Raw genomic sequence first — 27,393 nt, forward strand, 5'->3', positions numbered from 1 at the left:
AAAAAAAAAAAAAAAAAAAAAAAAAAGATTATAAGAAGGCATGGAAATGTGGATTTTTTTTTTTTTTTTTTGCCTAGATTAAAAGGTTAAAGGATTGTTTTTTGCTTTGTGTTTTTGTTTTCAGATGAAGTTTCACTCTTGTTGCCCAGGCTGGAGTGCAATGGTGCAATCTCGGCTCACTGCAACCTCCACCTCCTGGGTTCAAACGATTCTCCTGTCTCAGCCTACCAAGTAGTTGGGATTACAGGCATGCACCACCACACCTGGCTAATTTTGTATTTTTAGTAGAGACAGGGTTTCACCATGTTAGCCAGGCTGGTCTCGAACTCCTAACCTCAGGTGATCCACCCACCTCAGCCTCCCAAAGTGCTGGGATTACAGGCGTGAGCCACCGCATCCAGCTAACGGATTCTTTTAAGTTAGATAAGATAAAGCTGAAAGTTTGAGCAAGTTGTAGAAGGTTTGTGAAAGAGTAATCTTATAAAAGAAATTATGCGTGTGGACATTGGCTGAAGTTAAAGGTATATTCAGGTTTTCCATAAATTGAACATTGAAATGAAAGCACAACAGATTTCTCTTAGAGCACTGATCTGCTCTTTAACAAAAACTTGTAAAGGAGCCGGGCATGGTGGTTCATGTCTGTAATCCCAGCACTTTGGGAGGCTGAGGTGGGTGAATCACTTGAGGTCAGGAGTTCGAGACCAGCCTGGCCAACATGGTGAAACCCCATCTCTACAAAAATACGAAAAAAATTAGTCAGGCATGATGGCAGGTGCCTGTAATCCCAGCTACTGGGGAGGTTGAGGCAGAATTGCTTGGACCCAGGAGGCGGAGGTTGCAGTCAACCAAGATCACACCACTACACTCTAGCCTGGGTGACAGAGCAAGAGACTGTGTCTCAAAAAAAAAAAAAAAAAAAAAAACTTGTAAAGGATTATAGAAGGTTTGTAAAAATCTTACCTTATGGTCAAACTAATTAAAATTGGATAGATTTATCTATAAGGTTTTATTAAAAATTGGGTTTGACATCAATTTAATGCACTAATACAATGGTGAAGTTTGGTATATTTGGTATAAAAATTATACAAAAAGCACTGTCAAATATGAAATGGTGTTTGGCTTTCTTTGGGCTGTATTTGTATAAACATGTTATTGGTATGTGTTTCAAAATTATGAGAAACTTCTATAATTCTAATATGACTTAGTGTATGTTATTAATAATTATCATTGTTATGTAAAATTGTTGTAAGCCACAGATGTAACAAATTCCTAGTCAATTGTGGCTTTAAGAGTGGCTGCCCTAAAACATTTTGTCACCCACAGACAATTGTATTGTTTTGGTACTCTTCAGAAGGTAGTTAATAATCAACTATAGAACTCTAACAGGTGTTCTTCAATGCAGGTTTCTGATCACTTTGGAGATTGTGACAGCAGAATAGAGGAAAATCTTTCAGGACTCTCATGGAGAGCTGAAATATTCATGACTATCAAGTAGAACAGGAGTTAGCTCCATGGAATGAACTAATAAAAAATTAATATTTTTTACTTTGCTTAAAATGTTGCTGATCCTTAGGCCGGGCGCGGTGGCTCAAGCCTGTAATCCCAGCACTTTGGGAGGCCAAGACGGGCGGATCACGAGGTCAGGAGATCGAGACCATCCTGGCTAACATGGTGAAACCCCGTCTTTACTAAAAATACAAAAAAAACTAGCCGGGTGAGGTGACGGGCGCCTGTAGTCCCAGCTACTCGGGAGGCTGAGGCAGGAGAATGGCGGGAACCCGGGAGGCGGAGCTTGCAGTGAACTGAGATCCGGCCACTGCACTCCAGCCTGGGTGACAGAGCCAGACTCCGTCTCAAAAAAAAAAAAAAAAAAAAAAATGTTGCTGATCCTTTTTGTTTTATTTTTCAGAGTCAAGAAAACTGTTCCTTTGAGCTATATGCAGCTTATAACAATTGAGTAAAGTATACTCCTGTGAACAAAATTTGGAGCATATTTGTTTCTTTCTACTTGATTTGTCCAGAATTTGGAAACTATTTGTGATTATTCTTAACTTATGGCAATATAGTTATTTGCATAAGTGCAATAAGAATCTTTTTTATTTTGCAACAGGACACAATTGGAGGGAGAAACTGGTTATATCACCAAGGCTTTGACTGGAATGGTGTGCTTTCCTGTAAAGAATCAAACTTGAATTATAAAGCCAATACAAGCCCCTTGGGAAAACTGGCCTCATACCTTGTCTACACAGTCCCTGTACAGGGTTTCTGACCTGTGGTAACTAAAGAATGTCACTTTCTGACAGGTCCAGGAGCCTCAAGTTATCTTGGGACCTCAAAAGGAGAGGAATTTACCCAATTCATAGGTATTTGAGGGTACAAACCCATGGCTGGGCTTAGCTTTAAAAAAGGTCTTATCTGAGATTCCTTATGGAATAAGGTTCCATCAAAGCCAATTTTAAAAGTCCATGTGAAAAATAATTATTCTTGCTGCACTTTATAGAAATAATCAGGCCAAGTATAATAAAGCAAACTGTTCTTACCATGATTTGTCTTTAGTAAAAATGGGAAACTGGAGAGAGAAAAAATTATGTTCCAAGAACTATGGTCTACCTGTTATTATTACAGATTCTAGATGCATTGGTTGTTTTTGAAGTTTTTTTCTGCAATTTAGACTGATCCTGCTTATTCCTGTGAGACAATCAGTGATCTGTGACTGCAGCTCAGAAAAAAACAAGAGCAGGGCTGGGCATGGTGGCTCACACCTGTAATTCCAGCACTTTGGGAGGCCAAGGCGGGTGGATAACAAGGTCAAGAGTTCAAGACCAGCCTGGCCAACATGGTGAAACCCATCTTTACTAAGAATACAAAAATTAGCCAGGAATGGTAGTGTATGCCTGTAATCCCAGCTACTCGGGAGGCTGAGGCAGAAGAATTGCTTGAACTTGGGAGGCGGAGGTTGCAGTGAGCCGAGATCATGCCACTGCACTCCAGCGTGGGAGACAGAGCAAGACTCCATCTCGGGAAAAAAAAAAAAAAAAAAGAGGGATGGGTAATGTAAAAATTGGGATCAGTGTTCTAATTCTAATTCTAATTCTAATTGGGATCAGTATTCTAATTCTGGGCATGTACTGAAATCAGCTAGCAACCGCATATCAGTTTGGTTCCAATAGTTGCCCAGTTCACGGAAAGCCTTCTAATTTAGTTTACTTGGGGTAATTTTTTGCTTTACTGTTGTGGAATACATTGCTATTGTACTCTTTGTGTAGGAATGCAGAATAAGCTTACTCAATGTTTTCTTAAATTAAACATTTATTAATCTTCCAGATATCACCTTTTGTTGGAACTCAGAGTTGTGAATGGCCCTCACCATCTGACGCTTTCTGACTGACCTCTTCTCTACCCCAAATACAAGAAACTCTAATAGTTAGGGAGGAATGTCATTGCCCCTATTCAACACGAAGAAGTTACAGAAGATGGAGCTTTGTCCCTCTGCAACCCTTAGTAATAAGAGTTCTCTTATAAAAGGGAGAGGGGAAATGTTGAACCAGAGCAACTCCATCTTGAATAGCGGCTGGGTAGAATAAGGCTGAGACCTACTGGGCTACATTCGCAGATAGTTAGTCATTCTAAGTCACAGGATGAGATAGGAGGTCAGCAAAAGATACAGGTCATAAACACTTCATTGATAAAACAGGTTGCAGTAAAGAAGCCGGCCAAAACCCACCAAAACCAAGATGGCAATGAGAGTGACCTCTGGTCATCCTCACTGCTACACTCCCACCAGTGCCATGACAGTTTACAAATGCCATGGCAACATCAGGAAGTTACCCTATAAGGTCTAAAAGGGGGAGGCATGTATAATCCATCCCTTGTTTAGCATATAATCAAGAAATAACCACAAAAGGGGCAACCAGTAGCCCTCAGGGCTGCTCTGCTTGTGGAGTAGCCATTCTTTCATTCCTTTATTTTCCTAATAAACTTGCTTTCACTTTTTAAAAAGAGACAGAGAGAAAAAAGCTGTCATTCTTATACTTTAACTCTGTATACATAAGATTTATCTCTGTATCTTTCAGGAGAATCAACACACTTTCCCTCCAGTACAGTATCCCCATCCTCCCCAAATAAAACCATTTCTTTTTTTTTTTTTTTTTTTTTTGAGACAGAGTCTAGCTCTGCCGCCCAGGCTGGAGTGCAGTGGCCGGATCTCAGCTCACTGCAAGCTCCGCCTCCCGGGTTCACGCCATTCTCCTGCCTCAGCCTCCCGAGTAGCTGGGACTACAGGCGTCCGCCACATCGCCCGGCTAGTTTTTTGTATTTTTTAGTAGAGACGGGGTTTCACCGGGTTAGCCAGGATGGTCTCGATCTCCTGACCTTGTGATCCGCCCGTCTCGGCCTCCCAAAGTGCTGGGATTACAGGCTTGAGCCACCGCGCCCGGCCAGTAAAACCATTTCTATGCACATGCCACCAGCATTAACATGGCACATTTCCAATCAACGCATATGATGGTGGCACAACCACCTGCAAAGACCACAAGTACTCCAAACTACCTTTCAAAATGCATGAAAATTAGCAATTAGGGTAGACTGAATCATTACAGAAAAAGTACAATGGTCCTGTCCTAACTGGTGTGCATGGGCTCTGGTACTCACTCAGCTTTGCATAGCTTCTGCCAAGCTTCGTGAAATTTCACAGGGTCCTCGGTTTCAGTGATCTTCTCCAGATCAATGGAGTCTATGTACTAAAAAACATCCAACAGATAAAAGGAGTATTTAAGAAAAATAAACACTCAAAAATACTACAGCCATCTAATACTATGACACATTATTCAATAATTACTTATTATGCAAACACTGTACTGGGCACTAGGGATAGAAAACATAGTCTCTGTTTTGTGACTGTTATCATCTTTCAGAAAGATTACAAAACCAGATAAATGGGCATCCACACTATACTATGATAATGGCTATGACAGACAAAGAAGAGAACGATGCAGAAGTAACTAGGAGTTAACTGCGTGGGGTGGCACGTGCCTGTAGCCCCAGCTACTTGGGAAGCTGAGGCGGAAGGATCCTTTGAGCCTGGGAGGTCCAGGCTGCAATGATCCCCAATCGTGACACTGCATCAAAGCAGAGCTCTGGGGAGGTAATGTTCAAGAAGCCAGCCGAGAGGAGAGCAGAAGCAAGATAAGCATGTGTGTGATGGGACACAGCAGGGAAGGCGTGCAGCAAACAAACAGAGGAGGGGAGAAGGGTATGAAATCTCCAGCAGGCCAGGTGCATTGGCTCACGCCTGTAATCCCAGCACTTTGGGAGGCTGAGGCGGGCGGATCATCTGAGGTTAGGAATTCAAGACCAGCCTAGCCAACATGGCAAAACCCCGTCTCCACTAAAAACATAAAAATTAGCTAGGCGTGGTGGTGGGTGCCTATAATCTCAGATACTCCGGAGGCTGAAGCAGGAGAATCACATGAACCCAAGAGGCAGAGGTTGCAGTGAGCTTAGATTGTGTCACTGCACTCAAGCCTGGGCAACAGAGGGAGACTCCGTCTCAAAAAATAAAAAATAAAAAATAAAAAGAAATCTCCAGCAAAAGAGCCACTTATATGAAACCTCAGAGGAAAAAGAGAGAAAGTGGTAGCCACTCTGGGACCCTCAAAAAAGGCCCCACCCAGCGAGAGGACAGACCTGATTAGTTGGAGGAAGGCAAGGGACGAGGCTGAGAAGCCATGACACAGAGTTGACACTTGAAGGCACTTGCAATGGTTTGAATGTCTGTGATCCCCCAAAATTCCTATGTTGAAATCCCAACTCCCAAAGAAATGGTATTAGGAGGTGGGTGGGGTCTTTGAGAGATGATTAGGTCAAGAGGGCAGAGCACATAGGAATAGGATTAGTACCCCTATAAAAGAGGCCCCAAAGACCTCCCTCACCCGTTCTGCCACATGGGGATATAACCAGAGGTTGGCCCTCTGCATCCAGAAGAGGGCCCTCACCAGAGCCCGGTTACATGCTGGCACCCTAATCTTGGACTTTCAGCCTCTAGAATTGTGAGAGAGAAATGGCAGTTGTTTGTAAGCCACCTGATCTATGGTACTTTGTTACAGCAGCCTGAACAGACTGAGACACCACTGAAAGATCTTAAGTAAAGGGATGACAGGAACAAAGAGAACCGAGAAAGATTTTACAAAGATCACTCTGGTAGAGTGTGGCAAAGACAGGGAAGACTGGCAGCTGGAAACCAGCCTGGAAGCCGCTGCAGCTGCAGCAAACCAGGAGAGAGAGACAGATGCAGCTCAACCTTAGAAGGAAGATGACAAGGCAACAATTCAAATAGTACTTAGGAGAAGCTAATGTCAATGAATCCTATCAGATGAAGCATCATGTGCACCAATTCCTATGTATATAACAGCCCCTCTCTATCTATATTAGTTTAGTATTTCTTCTGTAAAAATGACTATCTGGCCAAGCGCAGTGGCTCACGTCTATAATCCCAGCAATTTGGGAGGCCAAGGCAGGTGGATCACTTAAGGCCAGGAGTTCAAGACCAGCCTGGCCAACATGGCGAAACCCTGTCTCTACTGAAAATACAAAAATTAGGTGTGGTGGCGGGCACCTGTAATCCCAGCTACTCGGGAGGCTAAGGCACAAGAATTGCTTGAACCCAGGAGGCGGAGGTTGCAGTGAGCCAAAATCGCACCACTGCACTCCAACCTGGGAAACAGGGCGAGACCCTGTGTCAGAAAAGAAAAAAGAAAAGAAAAGAAAAAAAGACTATCCAAATAAACTTTAAGATACAAATTTTTAAAGGCTTTATAAAATGTATATGTCATGGCAATTTTTCTATTGCTGTTTTCTTTTTTTATATAACGGGGCAGGCAACTTGGAGGAGTGGGAGGAATGGGAAGTAAACTATTCCTTAGAAAGCCAAAAATAAAAAGTGATTAGGGGCCAGGCATGGTAGCTCATGCCTGTAATCCTAGCACTTTAGGAGGCCAAGGCAGGAGGAATTGTTTGAGGAGTTCAAGACCAGCCTGGGCAACATAGCGAGACCCCATCTCTACAAAAATTAAAAAATAGGCCAGGCACGATGGCTCACGCCTGTAATCCCAACACTTTGGGAGGCCAAGGCAGGTGGATCACCTGAGGTCGGGAGTTTCAGACCAGCCTAGCCAACATGAAGAAACCCTGTCTCTACTAAAAATACAAAAATTAGCCAGGCGTGGTGGCGCACACCTGTAATCCCAGCTACTCGGGTGGCTGAGGCAGGAGAATCACTTGAACCCAGGAGGCAGAGGTTGCGGTGAGCCGAGATTGTGCCACCGCACTCCAGCCTGGGCAACAAAAGCAAAACTCCGTCTTAAAAAAAATTAATTAATTAATTAAAAAATAATAAAATAAAATAAAAATTTTTTAAACTGATTAGGAAAGGAGGCTAAAAAGAAGAGAGAGAAACAGCAGCTAGGTCTCCTAAGCTGGTGTCAAAGTGGAAGTCATTAAATTTCTTTAACATATAAATGGATCTTTTTACTCATCATACAAAGTTTTTGCCATTTAAGTCAAGATGATAAGGCTTGCTTACACAATGATATACTCATATTGAATATAATTAAATATAAATGTGAGATATATATATAAACATACGTATCCAACTGGTAACAAGTGGGATACCAGGGAGGAGGAATCTGCTTTCTGCATTTTAGACTTATGCTTTATTTTGTTTTGCTTTGTTTTTTGGAGACAGGGTCTCAATCTGTCACCCAGGCTGGAGCGCAGTGGTGCAATTATAGCTCACTGCAGTATCAAACTCCTGGGCTCAAGCAATCTTCCTGCCTCAGCCTCCCAGTTAGCTGAGACTACAGGTGCATGCCATCACACCTGGCTAACTTTCAAGATTTTATAGAGATGAGGTCTCCCATTGTTGCCCAGGCTGGTCTTCAACTCCTGGGCTCAAGCAACCCACCTGGCTCAGCCTCTCGAAGGGCTGGGATTACAGGTGTGAACTACTTCACCTGGCTTATGCTTTGTTTAAATGTTTTACTCTAAACATGTACTACTTCCGTTCTTATATGGAAGAATATACTCAAGCTATATAAGATAACTACACCTCTGTTATTCCACAATACTGAGTTTCCAAAACAAATAATCACTGTTTGCTAGCTATCATTCTTCCAAGTTAGAGAGGGGAATATAGTATTTTTTAAATCTAGATTCCGTTCCAATGCTAAAGGAAAAAAATATCCTATTATTTTCTTGTTAGCCAATTACGATGTACTTGAAGGAGCATGACAAGCATGCTCATTCATCTGAATGTGCAAAGCCTACTTTCAGAAATGTGCCTTAAACCTACATGTAGAAAACAGTTTACACAGGCCAAGCACAGTGGCTCATGCCAGTAATCCCAGCACTTTGAGAGGCCAAGACGGGCAGATCACCTGAGATCAGGAGTTCGAGACCAGCTGGCCAACGTGGTGAAACCCCGTCTCTATTAAAAATACAAAAATCAGGCCGGGCGCGGTGGCTCAAGCCTGTAATCCCAGCACTTTGGGAGGCCGAGACGGGCGGATCACGAGGTCAGGAGATCGAGACCATCCTGGCTAACACGGTGAAACCCCGTCTCTATTAAGAAATACAAAAAACTAGCCGGGCGAGGTGGCGGGCGCCTGTAGTCCCAGCTAGTCGGGAGGCTGAGGCTGGAGAATGGCGTGAACCCAGGAGGCGGAGCTTGCAGTGAGCTGAGATCCGGCCACTGCACTCCAGCCTGGGCGACAGAGCGAGACTCCGTCTCAAAAAAAAAAAAAAAAAAAAAATACAAAAATCAGCTGGGCATGGTGGTGGAAGCCTGTAATCCCAGATACTCAGGAGGCTGAGGCACAAGAATTGCTTGAACAGTGAAGACAGAGGTTGCAATGGGCCGAGATCGTGCCACTGCACTCCAGCCTGGGCGGCAGAGGGAGACTCTGTCTCAAAAAAGGAAAAAAGAAAACCATTTACACAGCAAGCCTAGCTGCTGCCCTTGGAAAGGCTTGCTACAAGATTGAGCCTTGACTGGCTTCTGGAAACTCTGACTTTGGGAGGGTTCCCATCATTCCACGAACTGATAGGAGAAGCTCACTGCGCTGAAAGTGTCTGTACAGACAACATAGTTTCTGCTGCATGCTTTCCTTCTGGGAGGCTGGCATTTTGGGAAGTGTTAAGCAAAGGGTGCGTATGTGACCAGCCCCCAGTAAAAACCTTGGGCTTCAAGTCTTCAACGAGCTTCCTTAGTAGATGGCAGTTTGCATGTATTATCACAACTCACTGGACTCTACCAGGGGAGGGCGCTTAGAAGCTTGCGCCTCGTTACCCCCAGACTTCACCCTGCACGACTTTTCCCTGGCTGATTTTGCTTTGCATTGTCTGGCTCTAATAAATCTTAGCTATGAGTATAACTATATGCTGAGTCCTGTGAGTTCTTCTGGTGAATCATAGGTCCTGGAGGTGATCTCAGGGACCCTTTAACAAAACTTGCCCCTGTGGAACATGTGCTATTGGCATGAATTACTGAGATAGCCAAAAGACCAGGCCAGGACTCACCATCAGATTCAACTTGTGGTTGATGGCCAGGGCTGAGTGTTCCAGGGCTTTGAACACAGAGGCGTAGCAGTCTCTGAGCTTGGTGTATTTGCCAACCAGGGCTATGGAGCATATTTTCTGTAACCTTTCATACCTGGGAAAGAAAACAAACTCAAAGGTTATATGCACGTAACAGAACATCACAGACAGAACAATGGCAGCTGCTGCTCTTATTCCAAGGCACTTTTTAAAACCTTAGGAGCAGCTGTAGTCCCAGCTACTCAAGAGGCTGAAGCGAGAGAATCACTTAAGCCCAAGAGTTTGAGACCAGGCTGGGCAACATAGTTAGACCCCATCTCTACAAAAAATACAAAAATTAGCCAGGCGTGGCGGGGCATGCCTATAGTCCCAGCTACTCAGGAGGCTGAGGTTGGAGGATCACTTGAGCCCAGGAGGTCAAGGCTGCAGTGAGCTATGATCACACCACTGCACTCCAGCCTGGGCGACACAGTGAGACACTGTCTCAAAAAACAAAAAAGAAATCCCAACGTTGGCTTACATAAGCAGGTACAGATAAAAGTTCAAGTATATCAGAGAAAAAGTTAAAAGCATTAAAAGTAAAAATTGAAAAGCTATCCCAATCTCATAAATACGAGCTGTTCTTACATTGGTTAATAAGGTGACATTGTATAAGAAAATGCATTCTGTGTGTCAATAGAAAACATTCCAATATTAACTTTGTAAGGTGACATTGTGTAAGAAAATGCATTCGAAGTGTCTACATTTAAAATGGTTACATTCCCAGCTGACCCACAAAAGTCTGGTTATTCATGGCATGCCTGAAGAATGGTGCTAAGAGAACGATTTAAAATATTACTAGCCATTTAGATCATTTTTATGAGAAAAATTCCATTCTACAGAAGACACTCAATCACATTTTACCATTAGAGACACAATTTTTAGTGTTGCTTTTGTCAGGAAATCTGTTCAAAGAACATGAAAAATATCTGGTCTGGTATTAGGTACGTGGAAATGTCATCTTGGGGCTGAAGATGTTTTAGGGCTTTGAAGCAAACCCTTCCCCAAACACCTTAGAAAAATGTTACCATGATGACGAATATCCCTCTTCAATATCAACATCTGCAAAGAGTGGCCGGGCACGGTGGCCCACACCTGTAATCCCAGCACTCTGAGAGGCTGAGGCAGGTGGATCACCTGAGGTCAGGAGTTCGAGACCAGCCTGGCCAATATGGTGAAACCCCGTCTCTACTAAAAATACAAAAATACAAAAATTAGCTGGGCATGGTGGTACTCACCTGTAATCCCAGCTACTCAGGAGGCTGAGGCAGGAGAATCGCTTGAACCCAGGAGGCGGAGGTTGCAGTGAGCCGAGATCATGCCACTACCCTCCAGCCTGGGCCACAGAGCGAGACTCTATCTCAAAAAAAAAAAAACAAAACACACACACACACACACACACACACACACACACATCTGTAAAGAGTACGAGAGAAACTTGATCACAAACAGGCTGTGTGCAGGAAAAATGCACAAGAAGCTAAGAAGTCAAAACTGACAGGGAAGGTAACTTTCTAGAAAGGTGACTAAAATAGCTGAGACAAGACTGCTAACCCTTGAACTCGCTACTTCATTTTATGTTGTTCTGGAGGTTCCATAGCTGTCTGTACCTCACACCACCTCTCCATACAGTATGCAGGTAACAGGCCGTGTGTGGTGGCTCACGCCTGTAATCCCAACACTTTGGGAGGCCAAGGCGGGTGGATCACTTGAGATCAGGAGTTCCAGACCAGTCTGGCCAACATGGTGAAACTCTGTCTCTACTAAAAATACAAAAATTAGCCTGGCATGGTGGTGCATGCCTGTCGTGGTGCATGCCTCCAGCTACTCAGGAGACTGAGGAAGGAGAATCACTTGAATCCAGGAGGCGGAGGTTGCAGTGAGCTGAGATACGCCACTGCACTCCAGCCTGGGCAACAGAGCCAGACTTCGTCTCCAGAAAAAAAACAGGATGCAGGTAACAGAAAGCAGGATGACAGCACACCAAGTAGCAGAGATGATGTCAGAGGCAGGCAGGCACAGCCACATTTGAGCATAGCAGATTTGGCTTCACCCTCTTCTCCCTCCTCCATAGACGGAAGAGACAACATCAGCTGTGCCTCCGGAAGGAAGCAGCACTGGGGTCAGTATCACAGGTTCCGCCTTCGACTCACTCATGGCTGGTCTTCCCAGGGGAGGAGTCACTGGGCAGCAGGTGGTACAGGTGAGTCCACTGGGTCACACCTACCAGGGAGCTCTCATTCCCCCTTGGACCTATACTTCCGAGAGCAACCAAGTGTCTCCCTCATGTGCCCCACTCAGCCATCAGCCATCACCGAATGTGAGGCAGGCATCTGATACTACTTCAAGCTGCTGTGGGAGGGGGAGGGGAGTCCTCTTTGCAGGGCCGCCCCCAACAGTCGGGTCTCAAGAGAGATGAAGAGGGCTGGGCATGGTGGCTCATGCCTGTAATCCCAGCACTTTGGGAGGCCAAGGCAGGTGGATCACGAGGTCAGGAGATCAACACCATCCTGGCTAACACGGTGAAACTCCGTCTCTACTAAAAAAAATACAAAAAAAAAAAAAATTAGCCGGGCATGGTGGCGGGCGCCTGTAGTTCCAGTTACTTGGGAGGCTGAGGCAGGAGAATGGCATGAATCCGGGAGGTGGAGCTTGCAGTGAGCCAAGATCACGCCACTGCACTCCAGCCTGGGCGACACAGCAGAAGGATCACTTGAGCCCCAGAAGTTCGAGGTTGCATTAAGCCCTGGTTGCACCACTGCACTCCAGCCTGGGTGACAGAGTGAGACTCCGTCTCAAAAAAAAAAAAAAAAACAGAAATAAAAGATGGAGGACAAGATTCGAGTGATGCGGCCACAAGCCAAGGAACACCACTGATTGTTGGCAGCCACCAGAAGCCAGGAGAAGGGGTGTGGCAGAGATTCTCCTGCAGAGTCTCCAGAAGGAACCAACCCTGTGAATGCATTGATTTTGCACTTCTGACCTCCAGGACTGTGAGAGAATAAATTCCTGTGGTGTTTTTTTAAGCTACCCAGTTTGTGGTCATTGTTATGGCAGCCCCCAGGAGGCTAATACAAAGACCAAACATTTTGCTTTAAAAAGCACAGAAGCGCCAGGCACATGGCTCATGCCTGTAATCCCAACACTTTAGGAGGCTGAGGCAGGAAGATCACTTGAGCAAGATGGCAAAACCCCGTCTCTACTAAAAATACAAAAATTAGGTGGGCGTGGTGGAGCGCACCTGTGGTCCCAGCTATTGCGGACGCTGAGGCGGGAGGATCACTTGAGCCCAGGAGGTTCAGGCTGCAGTGAGCCAAGACTGCGCCACTGCACTCCAGCCTGAGCAACAGAGCAACACTCTGTGTCAAAAAAAAAAAAAAAGAAAGAAAGAAAGAAAACGAAAAAAAGCATAAACGCATAGAGTATAATTTAGAGCTATTTCCAATAAAAAGAGTTAAAATATTAAAACTTCTAGTGCCTAAAGTGTATCAGCCCCAAGCTACTTAGAAAATTCCTACGAAATGACTGGCACTTTAAGCACTCTAACAAGGGTTTTAGAGGATCTAAGCTCAGAAACTGCTCTTTCTTCCCGATTCCACTTGCCCCAGAAAGTCTAAAGCATTTTTTAAAATTGTAAATGAAAGGGCAAGAGAACATCAATCTGATTAGTCACCTACCAAGGGTCAGTGATTTTGTGACCATCATTTTAATTATAGTTACCAACATCAGCAACCCATACTCATTATAGTACGTGACTGAATGTTAAGTCTTTACAGGTTTCCTCTCATAATTGCCACTAGGTAGGCACTGGTATCCCTTTATTATATACAGATGGGAAAACAAGCCTAGAGAGGTTAAGTAATCACTCAAACTCACACAGCTGGTAAGAGAAGTCAGGATCTGAATCCAGAACCTACATATGTAACAGCTGCACCTACCGGCTCTGCTGTACGACCTAAGCTGCCCAAGAAGTCCCATCTCAACTACATTTAGTAAAAGAAAACAGGGCCGGGCACGGTGGCTCACACCTGTAATCCTAGCACTTTGGGAGGCCTAGGCAGGTGAATCGCCTGAGGTCAGAAGTTCAAGACCAGCCTGGCAGACATGGTGAAACCCCTTCTCTACTAAAAATACAAAAAATTAGCTGGGCGTGGTGGCGGGCGCCTGTAATCCCAGCTACTCAGGAGGCTGAGGCAGGAGAATTGCTTGAACCCAGGAAGCAGAGGTTGTAGTGAGCCGAGATTGCGCCACTGCACTCCAGCCTGGGCGACAGAGTAACACTCTGTCTTAAAAAAAAAAAAAAAGAAAAAGAAAGAAAGAAAGAAAGAAAACAAGTAACAGAGACTTAATTTCCTTTTTTTTTTTTTTTTTTTTTAAAGATACAGGGTCTCGCTATGTTGCTCAGGCTGGCCTCCAACTCCTGGGCTCAAGTGATCCTCTCACGTCAGCCTCCCGAGTAGCTGAGACTACAAGTAAATGCCACTGCACACAGCTTAATGTTCATATAACTTCAAATTAGAGAAACTTTGCTTAAATTAATATGGTTGTCTGAAAGTTAGAATCCATCAGGAATTTTAATAATTATGCTGAATAGTTAATGAACGCAGGATGAAACAAAAATAGCATAGCCAAAAGTTCCCATTCAAAATGATTTCCTTTAGGAAAAGTTAGCCAAATCTTAAAAACAAGCAAAACAAAACAAAAAACCTGCAACATTTAAAACTGTTTAAGGCCAGGCATGGTGGCTCATGCCTATAATCCCAGCAGTTTGGGAGGCCAAGGTGGGCAGATCACTTGAGCCCAGGAGTTCAAGACCAGTGTGGGTAACACGGAAAAATCCCGTCTCTACAAAAAAGAAAAAAAAAATTAGCCGGGTGTGATGGTGCGTGCCTCTAGTCTCAGCTACTCAGGAGGCTGAAGTGGGAGCATGACTTGAGCCCAGGAGGTGGAGGTTGCAGTGAGCCAAGATCGTGCCACTGCACTCCAGCCTGGGCGACAGAGCGAGACTCTCAAAAAACAAAAAACAAAACAACAACAACAAAAAAAACATTTAAAATACTCAGAAACTAAAAAATGAACTAGTAAATAAATCAAAATCCTTCCAGAGTTAAAAACATTCCTTCCAGAATTCAAATTCCTTTAATTCACTTTGATTTATGTATAACAAAATCAAAGGCTCCAGAAATCTTCAAATAATACAGCAAAGCACCGTAACAGTATGCTCCATCTTTAGACATATCCAGACCAAAATGTGCACATGCAAAATGCCAAATACACATGCTTACCCTTTCAAGTAGGTCTTATTTCTACCCCCAAACTCAAGAATTGTTAAAGATCATACAAGTTATTCCTTTCGCTTACCTGTCAGCCATATTTCTCCACTTAAAAAGCAAATTACTTGCAGAATCACCAATGGGCAGGTGCAATCTCTCCTTAAAATATTTGACAATGCCTTGTTCCTCCAAAAGCACAGGAACTCGGTATGTGGAAGAAACATCATGGATACATATGACCTAAATGATGATGAGAAATCACCTTACTTAGATGGATCTACTCAAATATGCCACCACAAGAATGAGACAAAATTCAGGAGAGACTGGCAGTTTATTTACAGTGATATCACACACACACACGCATGCACACACACACACACACACATACACACAAAAACCCAGCAACCAAAGCTAGCATCAGAATTTGCACATGGTTAGCTTCATTTAATTAGAAAACTAATCCCAGCACTATGGGAGGCCAAGGCGGGCAGATCACCTGAAGTCAGGAGTTCGAGACCAGCCTGACCAACATGGTGAAACCCCATCTGTATTAAAAACACAAAAATGGTGACATGCGCCTATAATCCCAGCAACTCAAGAGGCTGACGCAGGAGAATCGCTGGAACCCAGGAGGCAGAGGTTGCAGTGAGTCGAGATCGTAACATTGCATACCAGCCTGGGCGACAGAGCAAGACTCCATCTCAAAAAAAAAAAAAGAAGAAGAAGAAGAAGTGTACACAAAACGACTGGACAGGTCAGGTGTAGTGGCTCACGCCTGTAATCCCAGCACTTTTGGAGGCCGAGGCAGGTGGATCATCTGAGGTCAGGAGTTCAAGACCAGCCTGGCCAACATGGTGAAACCCCATCTCTACTAAAAATACAAAAATTAGCCAGCCATGGTGGCACACACCTATAATCCCAGCTACTCAGGAGGCTGAGGCAGGAGAATCGCTTGAACCTGGGAAGTGGAGGTTGCACTGAGCCGAGAGTGCACCACTGCATTCCATCCTGGGTGACAATAGCGAAACTCTGTCTCAAAAAAAAAAAAAGATTGGATGCAAACAAAATGGCATGACAACATACAAATGCGGAAGTGTCCCTTCAATCTGCCATCGCATTTTTCAAAGTAGTTCAGACTTTGGCAATGACTCTGAGGCATCAGGTGGGGGCTCTCCATCAGAGTGCTTTCCAAGATGCCAAAATTCAATTTGATCGTTTTTAGACTTCAGAGAACCCAGAGTTATAATCTGAAGAAAAGATTTCTGCCAAACCTCACCCTTTTCCTGAATGCCATTTATATCCCTCTCTTTAAACTATAGGCAACTCCAATCCCTTATACCCAAGCCTTATTGGAATCAAGAGACAGAGATCAGAGAAGGAAAGAAAAAAGAAAAGCGAATTATCAGAATACTGAGATGGAAAGCCCTGCAGAGCAGAGAACCTAAGCTCAAATCACAGTAGGGTTTCTGTACCAATGAAGTCAACTGAGCCCACTGGTGGAGTCAGAAGAGCTAGTGTGAATGTCAACGTGCTCGTGTGTTTGGGGTGACTTAAGCTGCCACAGGTAGAGAGGAGAAATGAGTGAAAGCAGTAAGTGTCCCAGTAGGAAAGACAAGATAAAGAGATGATAAGTAGGCTTCATGTGGTTCTCTCTCTAGAGGTTTGACTGTGAGTTAAATGCCCACTCTGGTAGGCTGGGCACAGTGGCTCACGCCTGTAATCCTAGCACTATGGGAGGCCGAGGCGGGTGGATCATCTGAGGTCAGGAGTTCGAGACCAGCCTGGCCAACATGGCAAAACCTCACCTCTACTAAAAATACAAAAAAAAAAAAAATTATCCAGGCATGGTGGCAGGCACCTGTAATTTCAGCTGCTCAGGAGGCTAAAATAAGAGAATTGCTTGAACCTGGGAGGCAGAGGTTGCAGTGAGCTGAGATTGTGCCACTGCACTCCAGCCTCACTCTGTCTCAAGAAAAGAAATAAAGCCCACCCTGGTTTTGTGACATAAGTTGAGTGATCATGCAAAGAAACATGCATCCTACCTCACTTAAGGGCTAGGGAGTCATGATTGGATCAGGGTGCCCGGCGCTTGCATAAATGCCGTGAAAAGTAATATGATCATTGAAGAGGCACAAAACACTGGCATCAGCAGAAGTGCCTGCCAGACAATAAAATCTAAAGAGCAGCACCAACCTGTTCAGGGTTCACGTGACAAAACATAGAAATCTTCTCCTTCACGGCCATCTCGATGGGCGTTGAACTTCGGCAGACAATCTGTCAAAGCCAGTTATGCGTCAGCAAACAGGATTCGTTTTCAGCAGGATGCCACATTCATTTCTTTTTACAAGACACTTGGCCAAGTATATACTTGTTCACTTTGGACATTCCACTGGACTATTAGAAATTGGTCTGAGCACTAAAATAAGTATAATCAAATTCAGCACAAGTGTATCAGTAAGAACTCGAAACATCGAGACGTCTCTGGTGAAAAGAGTCCAGGCTCGTAAGTGTTGCTTCATTAACTATAAGAAAAGAGCTAGGCCGGGCGCGGTGGCTCAAGCCTGTAATCCCAGCACTTTGGGAGGCCGAGGCGGGTGGATCACGAGGTCAGGAGATCGAGACCATCCTGGCTAACATGGTGAAACCCCGTCTCTACTAAAAATACAAAAAACTAGCCGGGCGCGGTAGCGGGCGCCTGTAGTCCCAGCTACTTGGGAGGCTGAGGCGGGAGAATGGCGGGAACCCGGGGGGCGGAGCTTGCAGTGAGCCGAGATCGCGCCACTGTACTCCAGCCTGGGAGACACAGTGAGACTCCGTCTCAAAAAAAAAAAAAAAGAAAAAAAAAAGAAAAGAGCTAGATCGAGGTTAACAAACTTTTTCTCAAAAGGGCCAGATGGGAAATATTTTGGGTTTGCAGGTCACACAGTCACTGTCCTGATCCTCAATCGTGGTGCAGTGTGAAAACAGCTACAGACAATATGTAAATGAATGGGCGTGACTGCATGATAATACAACTTTATTTACAAAAACAGGCACGCAAGTTGTGGACTGTTATTTGTCAACCTCTGACAGAGACTATTGGTGATGACTGGATCACTTGCTATAAGGACACATCACTGTTTAGACTAAAAATAAGAGCAATGGGCTGGGCGTGGTGCAATCCCAGCACTTTAGGAGGCCAAGCCAGGAGGATTGGTTGAACCCAGGAGTTCGAGACCTGCCTGGGTAACATAGCAAAACCCTGTCTCTACAAACACACACACACACCCCACACACAAAAATTAGTGCGCTGTGGTAGTGTACACCGCTAGTATCAGCTACTCAAGAGGCTGAGGTGGGAGAATCGCTTCAGCCCAGGAGGCAGAGGTTGCAGTAAGCCAAGATCGCAACACTGCACTCCAGCCTGGGCAACAGAGCCAGACCCTGTCTCAAAAAGAAGAAAAGAGCAGTGAAAACCCATCACAGGGTTATCACTGATAGCAGGGTTACAGGAAAATCCCAAGATTTCACCTTCATTCTAAAGAATCCAGGAATCATATAAATGATAGGACATCACACTTGCCCAATTATCAATGTGGCCCATCAAATGAGAGCCTAGGGAAGAATGGATTGAAGCAACACTTGAGGCTAAGGGAATAAGCCTTTTCCAGCTCCCAGACAGAAAAACCTCATTGTCATAGGAGTTGTTTGAGAATGAGAAAGGACTTAGATGATGATAAAGATAAAGAAGTGAAGGGCAGCCAGGCATGGTGGCTCTTGGCTGTAATCCCAAGCACTTTGGGAGGCCGAGGCGGGCAGATCACCTGAGGTCAGGGGTTCGAGACCAGCCTAGCCAACATGACAAAACTCCGTCTCTACTAAAAATACCAGGTGTGGTGGCATGTGCCTGTAATCCAAATACTCTGGAGGCTGAGACAGGAGAATAGCTTGAACCCGGGAGGCAGAGGTTGCAATGAGCCAAGACTGCACCACTGCACTCCAGCCTGGGTGACAGAGCAAGACTCCGTCTCAAACAAACAAACAAAAAAGAAGTGAAGGGCCTGCTCCCAGAGACCTTTGGGATAAACTTACCCACTGTCCTCAACTCACCAAATCTGGAGACAGGCCTAACCCCCTCAGCGCGCGGACACTGTTTTGGGTGGGTTTGGTTTTTTGTTCTCCGGTAGCACTGAGCTGAAAAAAAATGGGGTCCCGTCAGCACACTGGACACTAGCTCCTATTGATGATTAATGGTGCCCCACGTTCAAATGCGGGACACATAGAATATCACAGGAAAACTTATCAAAGTTGCTGTCCACATACTTATCTGGAAAGCCCACCTGTGGGACAAGGCTAACATGGATATTACAGAAATTCTCTCTTTTCGCCTTAAACTGGAATTGTCTAAACGCTTCCACAAACGGCATTCCTTCGATGTCTCCAATGGTGCCTCCCAGCTGGGAATGGAAAACAAACAAAAAAAGACACAAATGACCACACATCTCCCACAGTACACAAGCTAATAAAAAGAGTTCTTAATAAACCGAGCATGAGAACTCAAGTTTGATGGTTACACAGAGGTTTATAAATACATTCAAAATCACTAAATTGTGGCTGGGTGTGTCAGCTCACGCCTGTGATCCCAGTGCTTTCGTAGCCAAGGGAGGAGCATCACTTGAGCCCAGGAGGTCAAGTCTGTAGTGAGTCGTGATCATGCCACCGCACTCCAGCCTAGCTGACAGAACAAGACCCTGTCTCTGAAAAAATATAAAAATAAAAAATAAAACTTCATAAAAGATTTCTCCACATGTATACTCTTCAGTAGCCCACTGCTTCATTAAAACTAACAACAAGGCCAGGTGCGGTGGCTCACGCTTGTTATCCCAGCACTTTGGGAGGCCGAGGCGGGCGGATCACAGGTCAGGAGATCGAGACCTTCCTGGCTAACACGGTGAAACCCCTTCTCTAATAAAAGTACAAAAATTAGCTGGACGTGGTGGCGCACACCCAAGTAGTCCCAGTTACTCGGGAGGCTGAGGCAGGAGAATCGCTTGAACCCGGGAGGCACAGGTTGCAGTGAGTCGAGATCATGCCATTGCACTCCAGCCTAGACGACAGAGCAAGACTCCGTCTCAAAAAAAAAAAAAAACAAAACAACTAACATCAAATCTCCTTAATGCAGCCAACAAAAGGCTCTCAGGACCTGGCCCTTGCATTGAGTCTCCAGTGCCATCCAGTCCCCTCCCCACTGGCCTCTTGGGTACTCCATGCTCTTCCTTCCTGCCCCTCAAGGCCTCCTACCCTCCTTCTTCATCTACAGCAACCTCTTTTTATCCTCCAGTCCAAGAGAGATGCATCCTCCCTGGAGGGCGGACTCTGACCCCACCCCCCCACCTACAGCAGCCTACATCCCACTAGCCCTTGTCACAGCACTGTACGCATCCTAGGAACTCAGCACAAGTTGCCTCTATTTCATTTCCGTCTTTGTTTCCTGGCTCTCTACCCCACTAGACTGTAAGCCCCATGAGGGCATGAGCCCAGTACCCTGCAGGCAGCACTGGAGGTTTACTTTAGTAGTCAGGACAGGACAGAAAGGTCCTGAAATTCAATATAAGCCCTAAGTAACAGTGTTCTAGCACCTGTTACCAAAATTACAACAGAACCAAAGCCAGGGCTGGGTGCAGTGGCTCACGCCTGTAACCCCAACACTTTGGGAGGCAGGCATATCACTTGAGCCCAGGAGTTTGAGACCAGCATGGGCAACAAAGTGAGACTTTGCCTCCACAAAAACATAAAAAATTAGCTGGGCATGGTGGCACGGCACCCATGGTCCCAGACACTCAGGAGGCTGAGGTGGGAGGATTGCTTGAGCCTGGAGAAGTCCAGGCTACAGTGAGTCATGATCATGCCACTGCACTCCAGCCTCGGGGACAGAGTGAGACACTGTCTCTTTAAAAAACAACAACAACAACTCAACGAAATGAAAACATCACATGCAATCAGGAACTTGGCAGGAGTGAAGAAGCGAGTGTAAGTACCCACTAAATACAAGGCACCAAAATCTAATTTTTAAAAATCATTTATTTTCTCTAAGGAAAAACAGAGGTCTGCGCTTAAACTAAACCGTATGCTTCCGTCCTGTGTTTTGATGGGGATTCTCTAGGGGGGGGTCAATAATAGTGAATGCGAAAAGGAGGCCAACTTTAAACATTATCCGCTTCTGCCCTCACGTGGTCAACAGTGGTACTACAGTCTCTCTGCTAATTCAGAAGTTCCCATTACCATACCTCTAGGTCACCATCATTATTGTATTCAGAAACTTTCAATACAACTATTGGAAAAGTTTGAAGTTAACTGTTGCCCCAAATAAAAGGGAAAATATCACCCATAACAATACTTTATGCTGAAATGGAAGCAGCAGCAAATTCATGAGATGTGCAAAGTTGTTTTTGCTTGTCTTTAATGAAAGGAGTGTTTTTCTTTCTTTCTTTTTTTTTTAGAGACAGTGTCTCGCTCTGCCACCCAGGCTGGAGTGCAGTGGTGAGATCATGGCTCACTGCGGCCTCAAACTCCTGGGTATAAGTGATCCTCCTGCCTCAGCCTCCCAAGTAGCTGGGACTACAGACCTGCACCACCACACCTGGCTGAGTCTTCTTTTTTGGAAAATAAACAAGAAGAGAGAAAGAAACATGTTATTCCTTTAAGACAAGCATCAATTATTTCAGGTTCATGCCAAGATAACTCGTACTAATATAAATAAAACCTGTCAGCTCCACTGGTCTGAGAAGTTGAGGTCTCACTCATAAAATGGCTTTGAAGACATTTCAACAGCTCCTCTATGATTAAAAGTGAAAATCAGCTTTGGCAGTCCTTCTTCAAAACCTTAAATAGTGCACAGACACAGCTGTTGAACACAATTTACAATGAACCAAAGAAGATGTTGACCACTAGTATCCAATAATCAAATATAAACATCAGGGTTATAATGGAGAAGGGGTTCTGTTTGTCAGTTTCCCTGTTTCCATAAAATTTAAAATCCAGCCAATGAGGTCCTGGAGAGCAGGAGTCAGATCACACTCAACCTCACATCCCTAGCAGCTATCATCAGGGCTAGTACATATTAAGTGCTAAATTAATCATTGTGAAGGCAAACAAGTCAATCCAAAGGTAGAATAAGAAATAAAATTAGAAATTTGCCAGGTTGGCCAGGTGCGGTGGCTCACGCCCGTAATCCCAGGACTTTGGGAGACCGAGGCGGGTGGATCACCTGAGGTCGGGAGTTCAAGACCAGCCTGACCAACATGGAGAAACCCCATCTCTACTAAAAATACAAAATTAGCCAGGCATGGTGGCGCATGCCTGTAATCCCAGCTACTCGGGAGGCTGAGGCAGGAGAATCGCTTGAACCTGGGAAGCGGAGGTTGAGGTGAGCTGAGATCACGCCATTGCACTCCAACCTGGGCAAAAAGAGCAAAACTCCGTCTCAAAAAAAAAAAAAAAAAATTGCCAGGCATGGTGGTGGTACACCTGTAGTCCCAGCTACTTGGGAGGCTGAGGCAAGATGATTGGTTGAGCTCAGAAGTTTGAGGCTACAGTGGGCTTTGATCGAACCTGTGACTAGCTACTGCACTCCAGCCCAAGGCAACATAGCGAGACCCTATCTATAAAAAATAAATAAATAACCAGTAACTTTATCAGCTCTACTATTAACAAAATGGATCTTCTACATATCATGATATCTGCTAACACTTACATTGATGACAATAATAATAGCTAACTTACATTTACTGAGCACTTCCTAAATGCCAGACATTGCAAAGTGCTCTTTATTATTGCATTTAATCCCCAAACAATCCTGTCACTATCTTATTATTACAATATTATATTATTACCACATTATTACAAATGAGGACATTAAAACTGTGAGAATTTTCCAAAAGTCATACAGGCATCTGAATACTAGTTAATAATTTTTAAGCACTTACTATATCTGTGACACCATTCTAAGCACTAAGTGTAGAGACTTATTTAATCTTCAAAACAACGAGTTAAATGAGTTACAAATGAGGTAAATGAGTTAAAGAGGCACAGAGAGGTTGAGCAAACTTGCCCAAGGTCACCCCCTCCTCCCTGTAAGTAACCTTGCTAGGCTACAAACCCAGCCCGTTTGCCTCCAGACTCTTAATCACTGAGCTACACATGGCTCAGGGGTCACTGCAGAAATATGAACCAAGACGGCCTGACTCTAAGAACCAAATTGGTCATTATTCTGCTCTTTCGCCGGGCAATTAAGCCAACTGACATTTAGAGGAGGAGGATATGGATGTTATTCTCATTCTGCATGTGGAGAGGAAGGGAACAAGGTGAAGGAAGTGAACAAACGGCAAGTTCAAATACTACTTTTTTTTTTTTTTAAATTAAGACAGGGTCTGGCTCCATCGCCCAGGCTGAAGTGCTGGTGCAATCATGACTCCCTGCAGCCTCAACCTCCCGGGCTCAAAAGATCCTCCCATTTCAGATTCTCAAGTAGCTGGGACTACAGGTGCGTACCACCATGCCTAGCTAATTTTTGTAGTTTCTGTAGAGACAGGTTTTCGCCATGTTGTCCAGGCTGTCTCAAACTCATGGGCTCAAGCAATCCTCCCACCTTGGCATCTGAAAATGCCGGGATTACAGGCATCAGCCACCTCGCCCAGCCACTAGCTTCTTTCTTTAAACAGCTGATACTAATCACTTATCACCTCTACCATCTGACTTCCCTAACCCAGTGTCTCTTTACACTTCCAAAGCACTTCGGAAATACTTTTCAAATAGCATGCACTAGACTGCAGTCTGTCGTGTGTGGACAGGGTTGTCTGCAAGTTCCCCAAGGGTAGAGACTGTGCCCATCCCAGGCCCCAGCACAGAAGAGGCCCTCACATTGACTTTATCAGCAGCTGATCAGTCTCCACAAGCAGATCACTGCACATCTACCCACGAGTATGTGTGATTGTCTGTCTAATGCCAATCTTGCCCACTCACTTGTGACCACAAAGACAGAAGCCATCTATGTTGTTTCTTGCTCTGACCCCACCTCCTAGCCCAGTGTCCAGCACTCAGGAGGGTGTGTGTAAGTATTTGTCAAATAAATGAAGATCAGATGCTCAAAGACCCAGCAGGATATAATTTTATAAAGAAAGTTCTGTGCTTGCCTCAATAACGCATATTTGGGGCTCTTCCTTATTACCATCCACCGGCACCTTGGCTTGGTTCATAACCCACTCCTGGACAGCATCAGTAATGTGAGGGACAACTGTAGAAAGAAGTATTAATACAAAAGTTTATTCCATGTTCATGAGAAAAGAATGTGCTTTAGGCCTCCCCAGTCACCTGAAAGTCACCTGGAAAGTTACCCTGACATTTTTGGAAAATGAAAAGAGAAAAATGCAACAAGTTTAAAAGAATTAGAACTTGTAGAGCGCAGGGACTGTGACATTTTCAGTTCTATGTGGGTTTTTGTTTTTGTTTTTTGAGACGGAGCCTCACTCTGTCGCCCAGGCTGGAGTGCAGTGGCACGATATCGGCTCACTGCAACCTCTGCCTCCTGGGTTTGAGTGATTCTCCTGCCTCAGCCTCCCAAATAGCTGGGATTACAGGCATTCGCCACCATGCCCAACTAATTTTTTATTTTTAGTAGAGATGGGGTTTCACCATGTTGGCCAGGCTGGTCTCAAACTCCTGACCTCAGGTGATCCACTGGCCTCGGACTCCCAAAGTGCTGGAATTACAGGCGTGAGCCACCATGCCTGGCCTTCAGTTCTACTTTTGAGCAGCACAAAGATATTCAGCACACAGGGCTCCATAATGTCTGTGGAATATAATACCTTGCACTGTTTTCCCCAGGTAATCGCCACGCCTCTCTTTGTTGATCACGTGCTGATATATCTTCCCCGTGGTGATATTGTTGTCTTTATAAAGATTAATATCCAAAAATCTTTCATAATTTCCAAGGTCTAAATCAACTTCTCCACCATCATTTAAGACGAAGACTTCACCTAGGATTAAAAAGGCAATGGAAAAATCAAAATTTTGCTTCCAGTAAATTTTTCAAAGACGGACATATTTTTGTTAAAAAACTGGTAAAAGATGTATTTCTAAGCCATATTCTATCACCATCTCCTTTTTGGTGGAGAAAATAATTCAATTCTATCCAAGAAAATGCATCAGAAAATTCTATTTATAGTATTCCATTGTGGTTTTTGTTTTTTATCTACTGAAATTCTGTCTTCAGGATTTAGCTTTTCCAAACTCAACATATGCCACACAAAAAAAGGACTTGAAAACAGCAATTTTAAAAACAAACAGTATTTCACTTCAAAGCATCAGTATCCTGGACTCTGGAATTGCGATAAGAAACTTTTACTTGATTCTCATCTTGGTTGAAGCCACAATTAGACAGCAGGTGAAAAAGCAAGGCCACAGCTAACCCATAAGGCAACTTGGTGAAAGTGAGGGAAAAAGCCTGTGTGTGCCATAAGCTACGTGCACAATGCACTGTCATAAAAGACAGGTGCCGACTTCATCGCACGAGAAGCACCCACTTTACTAGACACGTTTGTAGATCTCTATTGTCACTTCGGGGCATTGACTGAGAGTTGTATATTTCTAAAGCCACCTTGTGGGAATTAAACCTTTCCTCTATTAAGGGAACTATCATTTATTCCTACTGCTAGAAGTCCATAGGAAAAAAGAAACCTTGTATCTCCTCATTTACTTATCCATTCTAAGGTACATAACTGTGGTCTAGAAAATTAATTTTAAGGAAAAAAGCAAACTGATATCACAATACTTTTTTTTCTTCTTTTTTTTTGAGACAGAGTCTCACTGTCAACCGGGCTGGAGCACGGTGGTGCCATCTCAGCTCACTGCAACCTCTGCCTCCTGGATCCAAGCAATTCTCATGTCTCAGCTTCCCAAGTAGCTGGGATTACAGACATATACCATCATGCCTGGCTAATCTTTATATTACTATTATTATTACTATTATTATTAGTTTGAGATGGGGTCTCGCTCTATCGCCAGGCTGGAGTGCAGTGGCACGATCTCGGGTCACTGCAATCTCTGACTCCCTGATTCAAGCCATTCTCCTGCCTCAGCCTCCTGAGTAGCTGGGATTACAGGTGCACACCACCACACCCAGCTAATTTTTTTGTATTTTTAGTAGAGACAGGGTTTTACCACGTTGGCCAGGATGGTCTCCATCTCCTGACCTCTACCTGCCATGGCCTCCCAAAGTGCTAGGATTACAGGTGTGAACCACCGCGCCCAGCCTATTATTTTTTCTTTTAATAGAGACAGAGTTTCACCATGTTTGCCAGGCTGGGTAGGAGAATCACTTGAACCTGGGAGGCGGAGGTTGCAGTGAACCGAGGTCACACACTGCACTCCAACCTGCGTGACAGAGTGAGACTGTCTCAAAAAAAAAAAATTCATAAAAAGAATCCAAAGAAAATTTAGTGTAACACATGGCATTAGTCAATGGTGCCGCACAACAACCCCAAAATCTCTGCAACTTACAAAACATTTATTTATTTCTCCCTCATGTTACACGGGGGCTGTGAGTCACTTGTGAGTCACTTGTTTCTTCTCATTCCAGGACCAAGGCTGAACGAGAAATCTCTGAAAAGCAAGCTGTTCTCATGGTGGAGGGCAGAACCACAAAACAGACTGAGCCAAACCACGCAGATGCATTTGACATTTCTGCTTCAACAAGGCATATGTTAATATTCCCTAACATCCCATAGGACAAAACAAATCACATGGCCAAACAGAGTGACCAACCTGCTTGGTTTGCCCAGGACTAAGCGGGTTCCCAGCACACGGGACTTTCTGTTTTAAAATCAGGAACATTCCAAACAAACCAAGACAAGTTAACTATCCTACGTGGCCAAACTCCAAGGTCAAAGGGCAGGGAAATGTATTCCACAGAGGGATGGTGGGTGATATTTTGAAGCAAAAATACAATCTACCACAGACTTGAATAAGTCATTCGCAAACAAAATCAAAATCAAAGAAATCTAAACTAAAACAATAAGATACCCTCTTTTTGTTTGTTTTATTCTCCGGTTAGTGAAGTTTAAAACAAAATATTCAAGGCCGGGCGCAGTGGCTCATGCCTGTAATCCCACCACTTTGGGAGGCCGAGGTAGGAGGATTGCTTGAGCCCAGGAGGTTGAGACCAGCCTGAGTAACATGGCAAAATCCAGCTCTATAAAAAAAAAAAATACAAAAATTAGCCAGACGTGGTGGTGCGTACCCGTAATCCCAGCTACCCAGGGGACTGAAGCAGGAAGATCACTTGAGCCCAGGAGGGGGAGGTTGCATTGAGCCGAGATCTTGGCCACTGCACTCCAGCCTGGGCGATAGAGTGAGACCCTGTCTCAAAAAACAAAAACAAGAAGACAGAATAGCAAGGGACACAAACATTTCTGTTTCTTTTTTTTTTTTTTTTTTTTTTTTTTTTTTTTTTTTT

The 27,393-nt window shown here is 44.4% G+C and overlaps 1 protein-coding gene across 4 annotated transcripts in view; it reads right to left on the bottom strand.

The window, feature by feature from the left end:
- CTPS2 (CTP synthase 2) overlaps positions 1-27,393 on the bottom strand; it is a 128,906-nt gene that overhangs the window by 88,446 nt on the left and 13,067 nt on the right. For all 4 annotated transcript variants that reach the window (XM_025373269.1, XM_025373268.1, XM_025373271.1 and 1 more), the window contains 8 exons: positions 24,746-24,916; positions 24,074-24,174; positions 19,223-19,339; positions 18,993-19,076; positions 17,097-17,177; positions 14,992-15,143; positions 9,574-9,706; positions 4,651-4,739 (listed from right to left, as the gene is read on the bottom strand). In XM_025373269.1, coding sequence (XP_025229054.1) covers positions 4,651-4,739; positions 9,574-9,706; positions 14,992-15,143; positions 17,097-17,177; positions 18,993-19,076; positions 19,223-19,339; positions 24,074-24,174; positions 24,746-24,916 — 928 coding nt within the window. The remainder of the gene's footprint in view (positions 1-4,650; positions 4,740-9,573; positions 9,707-14,991; positions 15,144-17,096; positions 17,178-18,992; positions 19,077-19,222; positions 19,340-24,073; positions 24,175-24,745; positions 24,917-27,393) is intronic.

Source organism: Theropithecus gelada, chromosome X (assembly GCF_003255815.1).
Source record: "Theropithecus gelada isolate Dixy chromosome X, Tgel_1.0, whole genome shotgun sequence".
NCBI classification, from domain to species: Eukaryota; Metazoa; Chordata; class Mammalia; order Primates; family Cercopithecidae; genus Theropithecus; species Theropithecus gelada.